This window comes from Colletes gigas, unplaced genomic scaffold (assembly GCF_013123115.1).
Source record: "Colletes gigas isolate AHSC1104 unplaced genomic scaffold, ASM1312311v1 Colletes_gigas_Sc00003, whole genome shotgun sequence".
Taxonomy (NCBI): domain Eukaryota; kingdom Metazoa; phylum Arthropoda; class Insecta; order Hymenoptera; family Colletidae; genus Colletes; species Colletes gigas.
This window is the reverse complement of record NW_025106632.1, coordinates 5,000,694-5,014,820: the sequence shown is the minus strand read 5'-3', so window position 1 is coordinate 5,014,820 and position 14,127 is coordinate 5,000,694. Positions and strand designations below refer to the sequence as shown.

General features: G+C 41.7%; 1 protein-coding gene across 2 annotated transcripts; it reads left to right on the top strand.

Moving 5' to 3' along the window:
* The first annotated feature begins 351 nt into the window (after positions 1 to 351).
* On the top strand, positions 352 to 13,666 carry LOC122404514 (interference hedgehog-like). Of its 2 annotated transcripts, none has more exons than XM_043408538.1 (7): positions 352 to 425; positions 5,964 to 6,044; positions 7,458 to 7,712; positions 8,154 to 9,134; positions 9,431 to 10,273; positions 10,508 to 10,623; positions 12,457 to 13,666. In XM_043408538.1, exons 2-7 carry the CDS (start codon positions 5,975 to 5,977, stop codon positions 12,619 to 12,621), a joined length of 2,430 nt encoding a protein of 809 aa, XP_043264473.1. In that variant the 5' UTR covers positions 352 to 425; positions 5,964 to 5,974; the 3' UTR covers positions 12,622 to 13,666. The 2 variants fall into 2 exon arrangements, with proteins under 2 accessions (XP_043264473.1, XP_043264472.1); XM_043408537.1 differs by having other exon boundaries at positions 10,508 to 10,633; positions 12,250 to 12,583.
* The last annotated feature ends 461 nt before the right edge of the window (positions 13,667 to 14,127 follow it).

Genomic DNA, 14,127 nt, shown 5'->3' with positions numbered 1-14,127 from the left:
AAACCGTAGAATATCATCGTTATTGTTTCAACGATCTTGTATCGTAACGTTCGGCGACTCGTCAACGGATTTTATTTTCACGTTTAAAATGGAATCGGGTCACGTGACGGCGCGGCGCTGTACCAACCTGCACGCGTATACCTAGATCGCAGCACACCTCGTTACTATATACTTTATCGCGGTTCAAAACCTGTCGGTCTGCATTCCAGTGTGCTGGTGGACGCCAAGCGTCGTGTTCTATAGGAAATCGAACCGATCGAGGCTCGCAACGATCGCCGGGAAGAAAAATGAAGTGATTCACCGGCACGAAATATTAACGGACTGGTCGTTTCGCCGCCGCGAGGTAGTATCGGTTTTGGAAGGTTCACGGAAAACCCAAAGGATCTGGAACGAAAGGATCGTGCAGCCGGATCGAAGGAAAAAGGGTGAGTGTGCCTCGAGCATAATTATATTTCTTTTCTTCCGTCCCATCGTCGATCTTTGCCGTGCTTTGATTTCCACGCTTCGCGAAACCTGGTTCGCGGCTGTTGAACGTAAATACGGACGAGACTTGTGTTCGACGAATACTGCCGATCGGTCGAAAACATTCGCTCATGGTGTCGCCGTGGAAGATCACCTGCCGGAAGGGGTGAGCCAACAGCATTTTTGGTGAAACACGAATGTGCAGTGGATGTGCACAGCGTCGTCAAATATATGTATACATGCATATACATATAGATATACGTGTACGCGTCGGGAACAGCGATATCCGACCGCCGTTCGAACTTCTGACAATTGACAAAATCTACATTCGGATAATACCGCGCTGCTTAATGCGCCTGCGTTACGAGTCTGCATACATGTTACGCACATTTTAATTAAACTTTGATAAAAAGTGTCTCGCGTCGCTAACAGCAATATCGGCAGAGCTGTCAATCGAGCCGGTAGAAACACGGTTCGAATACCGAAAGATTATCGCGGTGAGCGATCTTGTCACGACGTACGTGTCGATCAATCGTTAAAAACGAAAGGTGTCGTCGAAGCCGGCTATTTTGCTCGAAACGGGACGTTCGTGGCTGGAATATAAGTGGTTAGGTATGGGGAAGCAAATTAAAATAGCATATGACACATATACGGCTAAATATTCTTCGCTCGTTTTGCCCAAGCGATCGTCGCCCGTATCGAGGAAGAGAATCGCGATTAGTCGTGCATCTCGTATCAGCCACGAGATACGCGACGCAACGCGGAACGTAATAAAAACCGTTCGCGTGATTAATCGACGATCGCCGAAAGAAAGGAAGGGTCCACTTCTCTCGAATCTGTTCGATCAACGGGAACCCGATCTTCCTGGTTCTTATTCGTCGGATGTAACGGAACACTGCACTTTGCTTTACGGAATATCGAACGAAAATTATTGTCGATTTAATTGCACGCAATTTTGATATTTGTAATGAACTTAATATAAGCGAATAACTTTGAAATATATCTTCCATCGCTATTTATAATTTCGAGTTAGCCATCGTGCCGTATCTTTTGAAACTTCATAAGAACATCCAATTGGCCTTAAAGTACCACCATGCGTACCAAGCGAATTTTATGCAAAATTATAGGTTTTCAAGCAAAGAATAATATTATTGTAACACTAATATTACATGCATCTTGTTAATGATCTTTTCTGATATCTCCAACGATATTCGATAACAATTAACATTGGGAGATCGTGGTTTTTAATTCATGACAATTGCAAGTAACCATTCTTAAGTTTTCCTTCGCCAAGTACGAACAGAACAACGAATTTTTGGTTACTTGAACATTCATTCTATCGTCCCGAAATTTTTGAATTCGTATTTTGGTCAACTTTTTGAGGGCAAATGATCCACCGTGCGTCGGAACGTTTTGTGCAATTTCGATCGTTGGATCGTCGTGATCTCTCGGTATTTTGGTCGGTAACAAGAGGTAGGTCGTGAAAGTGGAACTCGATTCCTGATCCTCGATCGGCCATGATGATCGCCGCGCGTAAAAAGGATTTCGGAACCTCGAGCTTCTGGTCAACCCGACAGGTTGTAGAAACGAGTCTAATTCTCTCGTTCAGCTGTTACGATTCGTGCGGGCGCGCATGTGTGCGTAAGCCGAGTGGCATTGGCTGGCCGTAAGGTTAGGTGCGGCGGCGGCATCGTCGGTGCTTGGCGGGGCGAGAGGGGGGGTTGACAACCACTGCTTTGGAATTCGAGTTCTTTATTTTTACGAGAGGCAACGTCGGAAACCAGCCTCTTTCGAGCCCTTCTCACCTGTTACATACCACCGGTATTTATGCTACCATTTAACCAGAAGTTAAGAGTCCTCCCGTACATAAAACACGTTAAACTGCCTCGCCGGGTGGACCCGAGAGCGTGTGCTTTTTGTCCCGCGATTTCGGCCCCCGATGAAAAATGCTTCTCTCGTTCGAAGACAACGGACGGATACTTACCCGCCGAATTCGCTTCTTCCACGTAACGAACTTGTCGCTGGCGAACTCTTTTTCTCGCGTTCCGGGCAGAACCGAAACGAGGAAAACGGAACGAATGGAACCGAGGTTCGAATTTAACCGAAAACTGTCGGAATAAGAACGACGGGACTTGGAATGAAAATAAAATGAAAACTACAAAAGATAATACGATGCAGATTGTTTTATTTTTACGTACATTGAATGCAATATTTAAATAACCATTACAATTGGCTTCAAGTTGTGGCTGATGTTAATTTTTAGTTTTGGTGAAAAGGCACCTTTGCCAAGTCAAATTGCATACCAACAGATTCCAGTTTACGTATGAATTTGCAAACGAAACGTAAATGGGAGTTCACGAACGAATGTGAAATCTTTGTTCGTTGCGCGTGGCTAAAATTCGACCGTTCCCGGCCAGATGTGTCGCGCAGAAAAGAAAATCTCTGCGTTAATTCTGTGTATGAAAGTGTCGCGTGGGTGGACGGTACGGTGTAAACCGTGAATGGATCTGCCTACGTGTGGCGCGTGTGTTGGCCAACAAATAATTTCCATCGGTCTTCGACGTGTCGGTACGGTTCTCTGATCGTCATTCACGACTATCAGGCGTCAGCACGTGGGTGGAAAGCGGTGCGCGCAATGAACGACGGTTTTCGTCACCGTATATGGTCATTTTCGTGTTGTCACCGTGGCACCTCTGTCCGTTCGGTTTTCTCGCCGCGACCTTGCTTTCTTCGTGGTTGCTGATACAATTCGCGGATACGTGCATCGGACAATCGATTCACGTCGTTCTCGAAAACAACACTAGTCAACAAATTGTAAACAATAGTTTATATTCTTTAAGGTTAAGATGTCTTCCCAATCTATTTATGCGGATTAAAATAGGAAATAATAGGGAATATTGATTGACTATGATTTTAAAAATATACCCCATGATTTTTATTTAATTAAAGTACAGGTAACCCTCCTATAACACGGTAGATAGGTTCCTAGAAAATACCGTGTTATATGAGACCCAGAACCAATATAAAAAGGGGAATTACGTCCGGAAAACTTATTAAAAACAAATATTTTTTTAAAATTCTACATAAGCATATTATTTTAATTGAACGCAAACTTAATTTAATAAATTGTAATTTGTTTATACAGGGTGTTCGACCACTCGTGGGAAAAATTTTAATGGGGGATTCTAGAGGCCAAAATAAGACGAAAATCAAGATTATCAATTTCTTGACTGAGGCTTTGTTAAAAAGTTATTAACAATTAAATTTAAAAATATCAAATCGTTTTGGAAAAATTATTTTTGGTTGCAGGGGTCAGTTACAATCATTTTTGGTGAATACACGTACCCTCGAAATCCTACGCACTTTTGAGAAAAAAATTCGAGAATGTGAAATTTTTCGACAAAATTGAAAAATTTCAAATCGATCTAAAAAAATTATCTTTAGTTGCAGAGGACAATTGCAATCATTTTTTGTCAACAGACATACCCCCGAAATCCTGCCCACTTTCGAGAAAAAAATTCGAGAAGGTGTGAAATTTTTCGACAAAATTGAAAAATTTCAAATCGATCTAAAAAAATTATCTTTAGTTGCAGAGGACAATTGCAATCATTTTTTGTCAACAGACATACCCCCGAAATCCTGCCCACTTTCGAGAAAAAAATTCGAGAAGGTGTGAAATTTTTGGACAAAATTGAAAAATTTCAAATCGTTCTAAAAAAATTATTTTTAGTTGCAGAGGACAATTGCAATCATTTTTTGTCAACAGACATACCCCCGAAATCCTGCCCACTTTCGAGAAAAAAATTCGAGAAGGTGTGAAATTTTTCGACAAAATTGAAAAATTTCAAATCGATCTAAAAAAATTATCTTTAGTTGCAGAGGACAATTGCAATCATTTTTTGTCAACAGACATACCCCCGAAATCCTGCCCACTTTCGAGAAAAAAATTCGAGAAGGTGTGAAATTTTTCGACAAAATTGAAAAATTTCAAATCGATCTAAAAAAATTATCTTTAGTTGCAGAGGACAATTGCAATCATTTTTTGTCAACAGACATACCCCCGAAATCCTGCCCACTTTCGAGAAAAAAATTCGAGAAGGTGTGAAATTTTTCGACAAAATTGAAAAATTTCAGATCGTTTTAAAAAAATTATCTTTAGTTGCAGGGGTCAGTTACAATCAGTTTTGGTGAATAGACATACCCTCGAAATCCTGCCCACTTTCGAGAAAAAAATTCGGGTAGGTGCTGAAATTTTTCGGTGAAAAAAAAATTTCCAAATCCTTCTAAAAAAATTATTTTTGGTTTCAAGGATCAATTATAATCATTTTTGGTCATTACACGTACCCCCGAAATCCTGCGCATTTTCGAGAAAAAAAATCACTACTGGCGGGACTTTAAACGTTAATAACTTTTTAATAACTTTTTTTATTCCTTCGCGTCATTATTTTAAGGTAATTTAGTTTTTAAATATGTTAAGGAAAAATCATGTTATCCAGTGCTGTAGAAGTACATATGAATCGTGTTATAGCGAAACCGTGTTGTAGGGGGGCTACCTGTATATTAAAATAAAACACATTTTTTTTAATTTGTCCGAAGTTACGCAGAGATGACATATCAAAACTAATGAAATTTAATGGGTTTTTATGACTCACAAAATCCACTTTAAGTTTGTGTCTTAGAGAAACTAAAGTCAATATTTTAACTTTACATTCTTCCTTCTGATTAGAGTCGTAACAATGATTAGAATTTACTGCTTAAAGGAAGAATACGTATTTGCTGTTTACTAATTGGACGATTGTTGCGCCACCTCGAGCCCGTTAACTTATGTTTTTTGAAGGGTGGGGGGAAGCCTTTTGACGCGAGATCGCGTCCATTAATATTTATTGACCCGCGACTGGCCTTTTATTGCTGTCTAATAAAACACGAACACGCTCGAAAGCGAAACGAGAATTACTTTTCTTCATTGACGTTATGTCACTTTGGTAATAGGTGTCAATATAGGACGTGTGTCTCGTTTCGTAATTATTGAAATTCAAGGTCAAATTCCTGTTCCTTTCCAAGTATTCGTGTGCAGCGACCAAACTGGTTCCAGTCCAGAGTTATCTCTAACGTTTCTTCGAATAGATAAATTCATAAATTAAAATTTAAATCGAGGAGGGTGGAGGATTTGATAAAATTTCGAATAAAAACCTTTTCGCCCGTTCACCGATGAGATGCACGTGCGAGATCTCATTAAGAATAGTTGACGTTTTCGCGTCACGAAATTGTGAGCCGCGATGTCATCGAAAACTAGAACGAGAATGCGTTCTATTTCCACGTGAACTCTTCGCCGTTCTAAACTTAAACGCGCTTGTCGGGCATTAATTTTAGTGGGGCTCTAGTCGGCGCCACGAGTCCCCGCGAGTTCTCGCCCCTCCTTCTCCCCCACCCGACAACGAGGTCGGAAAAAGGACCAGAAAAAAAAAAGAAATATGCGTAACTCCTCTCTTCCTTGATTGCAGAATGTGTCAAGATGCGACCTGTGCCCTCCCTATGTGGCGTTGTCACAGCTTTGCTACACGTCCTGGCCAGCTTTGCCCACGGTAAGTTACTTTTCACACGATTCCCCCATTTTGGGTGAAATTCTCATCCGACTACAAATTTCTGATAACGAATGGAAAATGAAAGTTTTAATTGTAGAAACGAAATGCATTGAAAAATTGTAATGCGAGATTCTAGAGGCCAAAATAAGGCGCAAATCAAGAATACCAATTTGTTGATGGAGGCTTCGTTAAAAAGTTATTAACAATTAAATTGAAAAGTTTCAAATCGTTCTGGAAAAATTATTTTCGGTTGCGGGGGTCAATTATAATCAGTTTTGGTCATTATACATATTTTCGAAATCCTACTGACTTTCGAGAAAAAAATTCCAAAAGGTATGGGCGATTTTGGGCGAAATTGAAAAGTATCAATCGTCTTGGAAAAATTATTTTCGGTTGTGGGGGGGCAATTACAATCATTTTTGTTGAATAGACATGCCCCCGAAATCCTGCGCATTTTCGAGAAAAAAATTCAGTAAGGGCGGAACTTGAAACGTTAATAACTTTTTAACGAAGCTTCCATCAACAAATTGATATTCTTTATTTTCGTCTTATTTTGGCCTCTAGAATCCCCCCTTAAAATTTTTCCCAGGGGTGGTTGAGCACACTGTATAATTAAATTACAAATTTCAATCGTTGCTTTATTATTATTTATGTCGATCGCGATTAATAGTCGATGGTCGATGATCGATAGTAAACGCAATTAAATTGTACCTAACGCTATTCGTCCACCTATGATAAAAATTTTAATGGGAGATTTTTGACGCCAAAATAAGACGAAAATCAAGAATACTAATTTGTTGATCGAGGCTTCCTTAAAAAGTTATTAACGTTTAAAGTTCCGCCTGTGGAATGGCAATCTGAGAACAGCTGCGTACACGCGACAGTGGTCCTCACTCAGCATGAGAAAGTCTACTGACGTATCAGCAGCCTTGAAATTTTATGAGTGAGAACCACTGTCGTGCGCGCGCAGCTGCTCGCTGGTTGCCGTTCCACAGACGAAACTTTACACGTTAATAACTTTTTAACAAAGCCTCCATCAACAAATTGGTATTCTTGATTTTCATCTTATTTTGGTCTCTAGAATCTCCCATTAAAATTTATCTCGGATACGACCGAACACCCTGTATAATTATTGTTTATTTTAACAGTAGACCTACCGACAATTATAGTGTGTTTATTTGTACCAAAGAAATTGAAACGATAGATGAAGAAATATATAATGCAATGGAAATAAGCGTTTATATATTCTCTTACAGAAAATTACGATTTTTCAAAAATTCAGTCCAACAAATTTTTTATAAGTTTTATTAGAAATTACGAATAGGCCATTTTGACTGCTTTGGTAGTTCTAGTGTTAAAAGTCAACAGACACACACAATATAAATATATTGACGAATGAAAACTGTTTGACAGGGCAAAGGCAAGAGGTAGGCATGTCCTTCACTCGACATCCTCAACCTTTGGATGCACCACTGGGCGACGACGTGAATTTCGAGTGCAACCTGAATCTCGCCGCGGAACGGTTCTCGTGGCGCCATAGGCCGTTAGGTTCGGACAAGTGGCTGCCGGTGTCCCATACGCCCAGCAACAGTGGCAAAACCTCTCGTCACGTGGTGAACTTCGACGACAAGTCGAAAGCCGGTGACTACCGGTGCATAGCTTTCTACGGTGAGGATTTCGTTTCTGTGTCCTCTTCTTCTTCTTCTACTTTTTTTTCGGTGCGATACTGGCACTATCGGCTTCGTAGCAACACCATTCATCTTCTATTTTTAATTTTTAAATTCTCTATTTTCTTCTTCTACTTGTCTTCTACCTGTTTCCTGTTCCTTACTCCAGTTATTCCCCATTCTTTCTACTCTTTTAACTTCTTCTCCTCCCCCTCGTCATCTCCTTTTCCCCTTCTTAACTCTCCCACAACCCTAACCTCACCTTCAGCCGACGCTTACAACTAAAATTAAAGTTAACCTTAACCTTAACCTATTACAAAAGACAATAAAACTAAAATAACACTACTTAATTACTAAATATCCCCCATTAGGAACACGTTTGTGTGTCGTAGCTTTTGTTTGCAATACGAGGAACTAATCTGTAATTCGTGTCTTTGCTCAGGTACCAGCGGTTTGGCCTCCGATCCGGCACGATTGACGCTCGCCACGCTGCAGAAGTTCGTCGACAAGACGGACGTTGTCATAAACGTGGCGGCCGGTAACACGGTGCCCGTTACGTGTCCCGTGCCGTACTCCGCCCCGGAGGCCATAGTACAATTCTACAAAGACAACAATCTCGTGCAGAACGTGAACGGGAAGACCATGGTGATCGAGAACGCGAGGATTCACGACAGCGGAACGTATCATTGCACCGCCAGCAATTACATAACCAATCAGATATTCACCAGCAATCATAAGACCGTGCTGAACGTGCATACAAATATGAAATTCCAGGCGCCGTACTTCATCAAACAGCCGCAGACGGAATACAAAGTTCTCAGGGACAAAAACGTGACGTTGGAGTGCTTTGGCGCTGGCTACCCGGTGCCAAACGTCACGTGGAGCAGGCTGGGTAGCCCGTTGCCGTCCAATTCGGTGAAAACCGCGACTGGCCTGACGATCAACAACGTACAGCCGTCGGACAGGGGCGAGTACGACTGCATGTGGACCAACAACGGTGTGCACATCAAATCCGTGATCATATTGAAAGTAATGGAAGCACCGAAGGTGATCAAGTCGCCAAAGGCGTCCACGTTCTCGGAGGGCGGGGAATTGGAGCTCTCTTGCACGGTGACCGGCGAACCGGAACCGAGGGTCGAGTGGTTGATTAACGGGGAGTCTTTGGTGCCCAGCGACAGCCTGGAGATCAAAGGTTTCAAGCTGTTCATCTCCGAGGTCGAGAAAAGACACGCGGGTGTCGTGCAATGCGTCGCCAGCAACGAGTACGGCTTCGACTCCGGCTACAATTTGCTGAAAGTAAATCCCAAGCAACACATGGGTACGACCGAGTCGCGACCGGACTACGGGATCTCCAATTCAAGGCACAAGCACACCAGAGGTGGAGGAAGGAGACGGAGCAAAGAGGGCAAACGAAAAGGCACTGGTAATTTAATTATCAGTAAACAAATTTATCGAGCAAGTTAAACGAACGACCAAAGAACAATGCGTTCGCCTAAAGTTAACCCTCGGTCATCGATTCAGCCGAGTAAAATGAGTCGTACTACTTTTAATCGACAATGATTGTCAACATCAGCTTCACGAGCGCTACATGCGCGAGCTGCGTCGTACCCAGGCTTTCGCCTATACCGACGGGACTTTTAATCGACACTAATATACATACGTTAATGTTAATACAATGACTGCTCGTAATTAATTCTGAAACGTGTCTTGCATTTTCAGCAGTGCTGGTGCCGCCGACTCAGCCCAGCGTCACCAGACTGACGGACGTATCGGTGATGGTCAGATGGACGGTCCCGGAGAACACCGGTTTGCCGATCGAGTTTTTCAAAGTCCAGTACCGGGAGCTCGGTCAGAAGCTGAACGGGAAACAGGCGAAATGGATGACCGCGAATTCGGAAATACCGCAGCACGTGCGGTCGTTCGAGGTCACCGATCTGCAGCCCGGTCACACGTATCGGTTCCGTATCGCGGCGGTGTACAAGAACAACGACAACAAACCGAGCCCGAACTCCGAGAGGTTTCACCTGAACAGAGACAAAGGCACCGACCGCAAGAAGATGCCGATACCGTTGCTGACCAACACGGAAGCATTGGGCCCGCAAGAGGTGTTGCTCATCTGGCAGAATCCGGATAGCATGGCGAACATAGACGGTTTTTACGTGTACCATCGGGCCTCCTCGTCCGCGGGGGACTACGTGAAAACCACCGTCGAAGGGAAGAACTCCTTCAACATAACCATATCCCATTTGCACCCGGACACGACGTACGAGTTCAAGGTACAGAGCTTCTCGGTGGACGCCGCCTCGGAGTTCTCGCAGATACTATGCCAGAAAACGAAGAAGCTGGTGATCGAGCACAACGATCACGAGAGCCGCAAGGATCACGGTAGCAATATAACGCTGGACAGCCGTGTCGGGCCGGCGGACGATCGGAACGCGAACATGTACGCGATAATCGGCGGCGTTCTTGGCGGATCGACGTTGCTGGGTGGTTTGATAGTTGTCGCGGTTGTCTATAAAAGGACCAAACGCAAACAGAGCCGGGAATCCTCACAGAGCGAAGGTGATTATAGTTTGTAACGGCAAAGTACAGCGGAACTTGGAATACTTTGATGGTTCTAGCGCTTTGCTGTTTCAACGTTCTATTGATAGAAGGTACAAAATGGAGATTTTTAAGAGATTCGCGAATTTATTAAAATCTAATGGCTGAAACTTAGTATATACCTATATTGCCCAAAAGCAGTAAAAATGACTCCCTTGGGCAATCTAGTGTTAACGTATTTTTCTTGTTCGACAGGCAAACCGATAACAAACGGAAGAGTTATGAACGGTGGTGTCACCGACTCGAAAATAAACATAACCTCGAACCCGCTCGCTGGTCTCGATACGTCCGAAGATATAATACAGCCTAAGGTCGGTATTTGTAAGTAGCAATATCAATACTTTCGCTCTGTTTCGGTGGAAAAGAATGACCGTATTGATTTCGAGGATTGACATATCGCGTCGACGGCGCAGTGTTCTTTCGCATTCGAGACAGACAAAAAATTTCCATCTATGGTCATTCAATTTTCCCCTTGAAACAGTGATTTCCAGACATTGTGGAAGGCGTCCCTCTACCCCTTAAAAAAACAAATAACTATTATTTAGTTATTATCACTTGTATAATAGCAAGTTTTTAACAAGATATAATAATTAAATATGCAACAAAAAAAAGTAATTTACGGTCATCTGGTAGCTGGCTTAAAGTCGTGTAAATTTCTCTTATCGAACTTATGTTTTAACAGTTGTCAAACTTTGATGATCGTTGCACCGATCGAAAGAAACGTTTAAATTATTCAAAAATCTTCTTTTGCATCTCTTGGATCTCAAGATCCCTCCCCCTGGGGGGAATGGCGCCAACCACTTGGGGAAAACACTGTCCTAAGGAGGTATTCTAGTCTAAACATGGAAAAAAAAGGACATTTTTGGAATTTAATAAACTAAAAATTACTCGAGACACTAGTTTTACACTTTGCACCGTTATTTATACTTGCCAAGTTACGTAAATTTTTTTCATACAAAAATACATGATACTTTTTAACGAACCAAATCCAAAAAACGAAAGAAATTGTTTAACTACGCGAGTGTGTCTTTTTTCATATTTTTAAGGTCCGAAAGTGTCAGTCTAGAATGCCCCCTTAAAGTCAAAAGTGCACCAGGCGAACGTAAACGCAATCTTAATCGCATACGTGGTCACTTTGTACGCCTACGATGTTTGTACCGCTCGAACATTCGTATAACGCTCTGTCTGTGTGTGTGCGCGCGTGTGCGTGTGCGTGTGCGTGTGCGTGTTCTAATGGGTTGCAACTTTGGAGTTCGACCTTCGTCCAACGATAAAGTCCATCAATTTGTTGATGGAGACTTCGTTAAAAAGTTATTAACAATTAAATTCAAAAATTTCAAATCGTTTTGAAAAAATTATTTTCTGTTGCGGGGGTCAATTACAATCATTTTTGGTCATTACACATACCCCCGAAATCCTACGCACTTTTGAGAAAAAAATTCTTTTCCGAAAATATAATATGAGGTTAGAAATATTGACCTGAAATTGGACGCACAGGAACTTTAAACGTTAATAACTTGTTAACGAAGCCTCCATCGACAAATTGGTATTCTTGATTTTCGTCTTATTTTGGTCTCTAGAATCTCCCATTAAAATTTTTCCCAGAGGTGGCCGAACACCCTGTATAATAATTCAAGGTCAATTTTTGCAAATTTGTCAATTTCACGTTTTTATCAAATTTAAAAAGCTTCCAGAAAGAAGATAATCATTTAAAAAATGTACCTCGATCGAAAAACTTGACCAAATTTCAATTGTTTTCAATTACACGTAAAAAAATAACCATCTTTGATGAATGGTTGAACTCCAACGGATACAACCATTACGCCTCGAAATCTACTTGAAAGCGACTTCCATTTTTTTTTTATTTTTCTACGCACTATCCCGCACGCGACTGCATCTGCGTATTTTACATTCGACTAACGTGTTTCTGCTTTCAGACTATTCGATATTAAGGAGACTAGTCTTTTCTAGCTTTAGCGTTGGTCGCGTGTGCTGCTCTTTAATTCTACTCGCTCTCTGCACTTCTCTCTGGAGCCGCTTTTCTTTCGTTTTTTCCGTACACCACACACGTACGTTACCCCTCCACCAACACGCTCACTGAGCCGATCTGAAAGAAGCGAACGAACACGCATGTTTCTAAACAGAGCGGGCAGCAACAATCGCCGATGGAAATGGCCTCGTTTCTAAACGGCCAAAACAACAACAGCAACAACCATAACAACAGCGACACAGCTGGAACCGACGTGAACACGTCGTACACTGAGCCCCCTCTGCTCCAGGGATCACTGCCTATCGAACAACCTCTGTGAACGACATCTAGAAATTCTCGAAACCGTTGTCGTGCCAAGTGGCGTAACTAGCAATTATTGTTCAAACTTTCGAGTCTACGCATCGTTTAAGTTTGGTCATTTTAAAAATTTTATTAGAGACACATTTTCTCTGTTTAAGAAATCTTTTGATTACTTGCTTCGATCAGGAAATAATACTGTAATAATACTGCGAGGAAACGATTCGGTAAGAATTAACTTTATCGATGTAGTTTTCGACATATTATAATTTGTTTCGAAGTTGGGGGCCGTCGTGCTTGGCACATGCTGCGCCCTCTACCTTAGATACGCCACTGGACATGTTGGGATACGCGTGAATGTCGCATCAGAGCGTAACGGACTGTTACTAACAGTTTCTTGTTGTATTCCAGGGCTGCTCCTTCCCCTACCGCTTAACTGCTCCCACCACGTCCAGATGGCTCACCGGTATCTATATACAGGGTGACGCAATTGGGAAAAGCCATATCTCTAATACGGTTAGAGACAAAAAAGAAAATGTCATCAAGCAAAATTAAACGTGACTCTATAATTGTTAATCCCTCGCAAGAAAGTATTAAGATGTATATATGGTACAGAGATATTTTTTGTATTTCCCAACCGTTTTAGAGATATAGTTTCTCACAATTACCTGGGGACATCCTGTATATAAGATCCCCAGTCACTGAAGGGAACTGCTAGATCAGTAGTTGGGAGCAGTACAGCGGGGAATAAGTTCCAGCAGCCCTGTTGTATGTATTGGAAGGAAGCGACAAAAGATGCACGAACACGTCGCTTCAACGATGGCTTTCTTAGTGAGATTTATAACTTTTACTTCTAGATATTTAGTCACCCCTAAGTTATCGCACCGAACAAACTGTTACAAGACATTTTGCAGGTTGTCGTAATAGGTATGCTCAAATATTTCAATTAATTACTAGACGCGTGTTCGATCGACGAATGTACCCGACGCATTCATTTCCAGATATTCGCACGCGATAATTTATTAACCCTTTCTGTCCCGAATCGATTTGGATAATGAAGGTATACTTCCGCTAGGGGGCATTTCCGCAGTTCGTGAAACGCATTTATTTGGAAAGAGACAATTTTATGGCGGACATAAGAAACTTGTTGTTTTAAAATATTGCAGATATTGTTTTTCTCTATTTTGATACGAATAGAAACTAAATATAAAGTCGATAAAAGTAATTACGTAGTATTATAGTAATGCATAGTTTCTGCAATATGTCCCCCTTAATATTTCATATATCGAGTCGATTGAAAATAGTCTGATTTGTGTCGTGTTTGGTGTCATTTTAATCAGAAGAATCTGAAGAATGCATTAGTACCATTTTTACCATATTCTCTCTTTTCAAACAATGTCCAGATTTACTGTCAAGTTCCAAATCTTGTGGTACTACTATCTGAAGTACTAAAGACAGTGGCGCTGTGGAACGGCCATGACAGAAAGGGTTAAAGTTGAGGTTAGAGTAGGGAATTGATGTTCGACCG

What these genes read in the sequence shown, in the direction of transcription:
- LOC122404514 (XM_043408537.1), top strand. Translation starts at nt 5,975, where the DNA reads ATGCGACCTGTGCCCTCCCTATGTGGCGTTGTCACAGCTTTGCTACAC. An exon ending in GGGCAAACGAAAAGGCACTG is followed by an intron (nt 9,135 to 9,430) that starts GTAATTTAATTA and finishes TTGCATTTTCAG; the next exon opens with CAGTGCTGGTGCCGCCGACT. An exon ending in ACAGCCTAAGGTCGGTATTT is followed by an intron (nt 10,634 to 12,249) that starts GTAAGTAGCAAT and finishes TTCTGCTTTCAG; the next exon opens with ACTATTCGATATTAAGGAGA.